The sequence below is a fragment of the Penaeus monodon genome, chromosome 4 (genome assembly GCF_015228065.2).
Source record: "Penaeus monodon isolate SGIC_2016 chromosome 4, NSTDA_Pmon_1, whole genome shotgun sequence".
NCBI lineage: Eukaryota > Metazoa > Arthropoda > Malacostraca > Decapoda > Penaeidae > Penaeus > Penaeus monodon.
In genome coordinates, this window is record NC_051389.1 from 38,994,458 (window position 1) to 39,001,961 (window position 7,504).

The window sequence follows — 7,504 nt, forward strand, 5'->3', positions numbered from 1 at the left end:
GCTCGACCGGTCCGAAGACCACTAGTACACGTTTTTGGGCCCCTCTCTATTTGCTTTTCCCTTCCTCCCCTCCATAATGTGGCTAACCCGTTGGTTTTGACAGCAATGGCACATTCTCACAACACTGTTCTTGACCTCAGATCGCATTACCATGTGATTCAATTTATGTGGTCAACAAACATGAATATTGTTCATTATTTAGTTGTTATAAAATCTAATAAAAGAGAAATTATGTTGGTTCACTGCAAACGAATTAATGCGTTCATGATTTATCTTATCACAAATATTTCTTTTAATCTAGTTCTTCCCCTTGTCCTGACCAGACCCCACACACTTTCTTGTGGTCGTTGGAGCGAGAAAGGGTGCAAGAGGGACCACGTCATTTTTCCTGTGTTTGGTGGTGGTTTGTTTTCTTGACGCCCTGGGGATTAACAGTAGGACCGTTACTTGATTATTGGTGACACTATCCGCGTAGATGGAGCATGTAACGGTTTTTTATATAAAATATTAATGTAAAATATAGCAAGGATCTCCCCCCCTATCAGGCCACCAGGTATGCCCGATATAACCAGGGATGCGTAATTCGCCTAATAATTCCGTTTTCCGACATTCGATAGTAGTTACATCGTTCATTAGATGTAGGACTAGAGTTTAAGCTAAGCCAAACAACATACCACATGAGTTCGCTATTAATGACACCCTTCCACCCTCTTGAAGTCGATTGCATGTTTTGGGTATATCCAAATAGATCGTGTTATTCGTGATAAGTCAATACCCTGTAGGGAATGTCCCGAGCGCCTATCAAAGATACTAGGAACGAGCAGTTATTTATAGTTTTCCTGGCTCGGTAGCAATTTTGGGTATAGGATCCCCCACACGTCATGAAATCTGGCATGCATCGCTAGACATGCCAACCTCGGAAGTTCAGTATTTTTGCTGCTAAAAAAGCTTGCAATATTTTTTTCCTCCCCCATCACCATTCATAATGTGTACATTCTGTCGCATATCATTCATGTTGAATTCAAGTGTAGTTGAAATAATTCTATAATATAGGTAGCATTGTTTTATTTATCTCATTTTGGTAATCTTGAACGTTAAATTTCAGTGTTTTGTGATTTATTCTCTGTGTGAGGTTCCTCGATTTCACTCATTCACAGCTCCTGTCGCTTACACGCTCACAATGCTCACATACCACGCACACCCCCTTACTCTCCAGCAGAGCAAAAGACAATGAACCTTTTCATTATAGGGTTGTTGCTATCATAGTGCCGGTGTAAGATCTATGACCTATCTCTTAGCCCATGATTTTGTCAGTTGTGACGAGTACCGTACATTTTATTTTCTTTCTGTTTGGACGACACCGGTTCAAGTAAAATTTTCCCTTATCTAACTCTCATATCAGAGACGTTGGTAGTTCAAGCCAGTCCATGCAGATCGCTACTGACGTCCTCACCTCATCCTTTCCTTTATTTTGTCAAGTAAAACACAAAAAGAAAAAAAGACGAAATTTAATTAAAACGAAAACATTAAAACCCGCAAATTTATGTAAACAAACCGGCTAGTGGTAATTAACACCCCCATCTTTTCTCTTACTACTGGCCTTACTTATATGATCTGGTTCCCCACTATATATAGCAGTCGGAACTGATAACTGACACGGCACTGAAGGGAGACCCTGTGGAAAATTACGTACGGAAAAAACGAGTGTCATCTCTTGGCGCTTTCCTATTCTACCGACCAGAAGGAAAGAGCGTGGTCAGGTCGGTGAGGAGAGAACAAGGATAAAATCATAGGAATGTCCCATAATAATCATGAACGCGTTAAAATTCATTGTAGCTGAAACAATATAAGCCTAGTAATGCGAGAAATTAATTAACTACTCATATTCATGTTTGTTAACCACATAACCGTGATCACACAGTAATGCGATCTAAGGTCCGAAGATAGTGTGAGAACGGGCTATTTGCTGTCACTTTACACTTTTACACCAACATCACCCACATGAGAATTACTGCACATGTGGCTTACCCATTTAGGGAGAGGAGGAAGAAATGAAATGCCCCAAACTTATGTACTTCACATGGCTGTTTCATGTTGCGAGCCAAAAAACGATCAAGGACCACCCTGCTACCATTGCAAGGACTGTTGTGAACAGAAATGTAGTCGACGTACCTTACGACTCACACATGTAAAAAAGGACATGTTACGATGTCTAAGGGGTAAGCGCGAGGCGCGGGTTTGCTCGTCTGGTCAGCCAGCTCTTAGGGCAGAGCCTGGAACTTGACATCATCACATAGACCGCTTAACACGACGTGAGTAAAACTGGGCTATCCTCAGGCACAGCAGTCTCGTCCCTGGATTGCGTGCCGTGGGTACCAGCGGCAGGAGTGTGGGGGGAGCGGAGGTGAGGTCACCGGTTCGTCTGTGATTTGACACACAAATCCACTCACACATCACACAAATCACACACACACACAAATCCACACACACACACTACAAATCCACACACGACACACACAAATCCACACACACCCAAACACAAATCCACACACACACCACAATCCACACAGCACACAACAATCCACCACACCACACAAATCCACACCACACACACAAATCCCACCCACACAAATCCACACACAGCACACACAAATCCCCACATACACACACAAAATCCCCACACACACCACAATCCACACACACACAACACAAATCCACACACACACACAAATCCACACACACAACACACACAAATCAACACACCAACACAAATCCACACACTATTCTCTATCATTAGGAAATACTGCCGAAATTTTGACTATTACATGCCCGCGTTCCGATGGAACATCTGTTGCGCTCAAACAACTAGGTTTATTATAGTTGTCGGTGACGCTCAAATGAAACATTGATCCACACGAGCGGAGTGTTTTATAAGTTTCGTGTTTAAACACAAATTTAATATGATTGGGTTTAAATATTCCTACTCTCTTATGCTCTCATGTTTTTTAACATTAACATCCTATGGTTAGCTAATGTGTTATAAAATACAAGTCATGATTGTGCCCATTAGCAATTCCGTTCATCATAAAGAAGCCATAGACCCGAAATAAATTTTTTGACACTCCTATATTATTAGTGTTTGCAGACAATTCCTGCTTGGCGTACTAGCCCTCGCGACCGTAGCGTTTGTGGCACCACACAAGAAACACGTATCGTGCTAACAGACGTTCTGTGAAAACTGTACGCTTCACAGCGCTGCCCAAGTGCCAACGAACGCAGGCTGGTTTGAAGGAGACTCACCTGTTCGAGATACGGACATATTTTCTTTAACCAGTTCGGTAAGCAACACCTTCCAACAAACTGGCCGCCATGAATGCCTTCTTTACGCATCAACTCCAATGGACTCCGCTGCTCTGACAGGTCCAGCAACCCACTCACGTAGGGGGGCGAACCCAGACACAATGCCACTAAAGCATTGAGCAAAATTCTGTGCTATATTCGTCTCATAATGAAACATTTTGGCTCAGGTTATCACTTTAATTTAATGAATACCCATATTTTTACTTCAATATATCAAACAATTTAAAACTACTGCAGTTAATTGCATCCTCGCCAAACTGCAGTCAACCACACCCCTCACATGCTTTCCATGGCTACCCACTGCCTGCTCGTTTCACACATGAAGCCTTGGCATAATTCTAGAGAGAATTGAAAAAAACTAATCCCAGTTCTCTGCTGTCCGTTACTCACTAAATATAAGTACGAGACAATAATTAACCATATGTTAAACTAAATTATATTAAAGAATCATGACCATATATTTCCACACATTTACCTGATAATTTCAACCCTATACTGTTTTTATGTCACGAGATCATCACCAGATCTGTAGTCTCACTTATGCTAGACCTAAAATAACTGTAGTGCTCACTCATAAGTTTATAAAACCTACAGATCCTGGTGGTAATTGACCTTAAGAATTATGATGTACTTTTACCTTGCTGTATCAATACCAGCCCAATAACCGACAAACTTTTATGGGGAATGCTGTCCGACTTGTACTTGAGAATTACTGTAAATGACAATATGGTACAGCATAGATACCGCGCTACAGCCACAATCATTGCTATACTCTGGCATTTGATTTTACCGACTTTACCTTACCATCCCCACAATGGTGACTACTGCAATATATATATGTATATATTATATATATATCAATATATGCTTTAGCTGAATATCATACTTATAAACCCAGGTAAATGTATCTTTGTTGTCATCCCTCACTTCCTCAGTATCGGAAGGTCTCCCAAACAGAGAAGGCTTGGGCAAAGGTAGTTCCTGTTGCGATTTCATCATCTCGATCAAGGGCTAACTTCGACGTCGAGCCTCCCAAGCCATGATCTCCAACCAGGTTGTCTCACAGAGAGAACTGATGGGCAGGTCCATCCACAGGGAACAAGCTGGTGTCCATATTGCCTGAGTTGGTGATCCTGGATTATACAAGTAACAGGTCCCAATGCCAGTCCCCAAGGTGTAACCGCTGTTGGACACGTGGTCCTGCCAACTGTACCTCCAATGATCCGGCGAAGGACTTGTTACAAAAAGGCATAAAGGGATACTCCAAGGCACTGGATAGCGTCCCCGGTTTCGCTTTCATATAGCAAAACTGGCAGTATCAAGGCTTGAAGACATGCAACTTGGTCCTACTGCATAGGTACCAGGACAGCCCAGAGAGATGGACTAATGCTACGTAAGTATAAAAACCAACTTCAACGTCCTCTCTGCAAGCAGTGGATCGACTGGAAGGGTTCCCCTAACAGCCCCCGAAGTGCTGAATCTTGGTCTTGGTCCATTAGACCTCTACCGAAGGGGCTTCGCACACAAGTGCTAAATTGCATCAAGAGCCGCCACCAGTGACTCAAGGCTCAGATAGGATGGCAACATCGTCGGCAAAGTCAAGTTCCTTTATATTGCCTTGTGTTTGCTCCACACTGACTTTGCTATGAGCTCCTTCCATTATCCGTCATACAGGTGTTGAAGTGTTGGTGCACGGACACAGCCTTGCTCACACCTGAATTACATGTAAGAAGTTTGAAGACACCCACGCACACCTTTTTAACCTCCGTGTAGGGGTAGGAGGCTCCTACTGATGGGTGGGTCCGGCCACAGGTGGTTGTGACATCGCTTGGCATCCAACTAACTTGTTGGAGGGTCTACCTGTTACAAATTCTCAAAAATACTCAGCCCAACGTTCACAAACCCAACTGATCGGAGTATGATCTGTCCATCTGCTGATCGGACTGGTCCATATGTGAAGGAGGGCCTTAGATTCAGCTTTCTCGGGCCTTGGTAGGCAGGGCGAAGGTCGTTTACCAGAAATGGCCTTCAACCTCCTCATCATATTCCTGATGAACTGTTCCTTGTCCCTTCCTCAGCAGTTTCCGAAGCCCTACGCACCATGGAGTAACGCAGACTATTACCATTCAGCCGAGCACTGCGACACGGCCTCTATATCTCCAGAGTGGAAATTCTGCTTGCACTCGGGCGGTCACCATGGACGTCCTATTCTGCTTCGAGTGTTGACGCGCTTGAAGAGCTACCACATAGTACTGGTCTGTCAGAGGCAGAAACAGATGCGCGTAGGAAAAATCCTGAATATTGCCAGGAAATCGGGATGCATGTATATTTTTTGGGGGGGGAAATTGCCCAAATCTTTTTTCACTTTACTGCCTTTCCGGCGTCATTCCCACAATTGGAAATGGACGAAATTCACAAGAATATTTACATTATTACTACACTGGGATTATGCAAGCCAAGAGAACGGCCGACGCGTATAGCATTTAGTCCTGCAATTTGCAACAAAGCCCCCCCATGGTAAGATCTCAACCAATGCACTATCTGGGTATTTTGCTTTGTCATGCCATCTTGGTAGCTGTAAAACCGAGTTATCACCAAAACAGGTTAATCAGTACTATACTGAACCAGGAAATAGAATGAAGATCCAATCAGGATAACATCTTTTTCCGGTTTCCTCTCGAGTATTTAGGGTTTAAGTGTGGATAATCGAATCCATAAGACTAATGATAAATGAGTAGTAGAGCAACAAAATTCCAAAAATGTAAAAGTTAGTCATTCATGATCTAGTAATTTTGTAATTTGTAAAGGATTTGCTACTATTGCAAGCCCACTGTAAGATGGACAACTAAAGAAGTCGATTGTGATTGAACGAAGGTTGCCAGAATTCATTGATAAGAATTTTAAGCAGAAAATACCTCAAGTTCTTTCTTACTCATTACAACCAATATTTACCTGTTAAATTAGTATGTGATTGCATCACAGGCAGCCTTAGGTGCTGTGTTAGTTCATGGAGGACGGCACCGAAACTTGAGGCATGGTGAATTATCCTTAGAATTATTCTCAGATAAAGAAGCACTAGCTTTAGTATAGGGATAGAGCTGTTCCACATTTGTCCTTTATGTTAAGAAACCGTTCACGTTAGTTATATTTCAACAATGGTTTATACGATTATGTGGTCAAAATGTGGATTAACCAAAGTGTATCTGCAGGTTACAAAAATGATCAAGTAGTACTTTTCTGCATAGAACTACATCGTGGATCATAGGTGCTACCATGATATTGGGGAATGCAGATGCATCGTCTCGTTTGCCATTGGATAGGGCCACCCAATATTCAGGAAGTAGCTTGTATTACGGTGACAGGATGCGCCTCAACTAACCTATTACTTCCAGCAGATTGCAAATTATACACAAGGAAAGTCCATTACTTTCAAGGTACTATCAGTTTTATCTGGTAAGGGTTCTGTTATCCCAGGCTGAGGTAAAACCTTTTGTAGATGCACGGATGTTCCTCGATTGAAAAAGGTTGCATATTGAGAGTGCAAGGTTAGTAGTTGCCCACTACACTTCCGTATTAGAATTTTACATCAGACCATCAGGAATTGTAAGAAGTTCCAATGCCCCATAATTTTGTTTGGTGGCCAAGTATTGTAGCGCATAGAATGTACATAAAGATGTTGCGAGAGATTGTGCATTTACAAAATTAGAATCCTAAGCCAATAAAGTCACATCCTTGGAAATTCTTAGTTCAGCATGGCCAACATTTGCTGGTCCATTCTTAGGCCAAAGTTTTCTTTTGACAGGTTCGAAGATGCATATAAGATGTGGCCTGAAGTAGTACAAATGATTAACCAATTCCTTAGTACAATAATGTAAAAATAATTTACACTCGGGGCATGCGGAACAAATGACCAATGGACCTCCTTTCCAAAAAGGTTTTTTTTTTTGTTCCCACATCTAATGAATTTTCATTCATTTTGTAGAGCTAATAACATCAAACATACCTTTAGTGCAAACTTAACATCCAGCTACAATGGTGAGGCTGAACGTTTTGTTTCGGCCTTAAAGATAATGAAGCAACCAGCTCCACAGTTTAGGAGGTGTATTGACAGGGTTTCTACTAGCATATGTAAACTACACACATG

The 7,504-nt window shown here is 42.1% G+C and overlaps 1 protein-coding gene across 1 annotated transcript in view; it reads right to left on the bottom strand.

Annotated features, from left to right (window-relative positions):
- Nucleotides 1–3,382: 3,382 nt before the first annotated feature.
- Nucleotides 3,383–7,504, bottom strand: part of LOC119572553 (sortilin-related receptor-like) — a 12,339-nt gene continuing 8,217 nt past the window's right edge. Inside the window, exons 4-5 of the mRNA XM_037919657.1 lie at nucleotides 3,641–3,698; nucleotides 3,383–3,467 (exon numbers count right to left, since the gene is read on the bottom strand). Coding sequence (XP_037775585.1) covers nucleotides 3,383–3,467; nucleotides 3,641–3,698 — 143 coding nt within the window. The remainder of the gene's footprint in view (nucleotides 3,468–3,640; nucleotides 3,699–7,504) is intronic.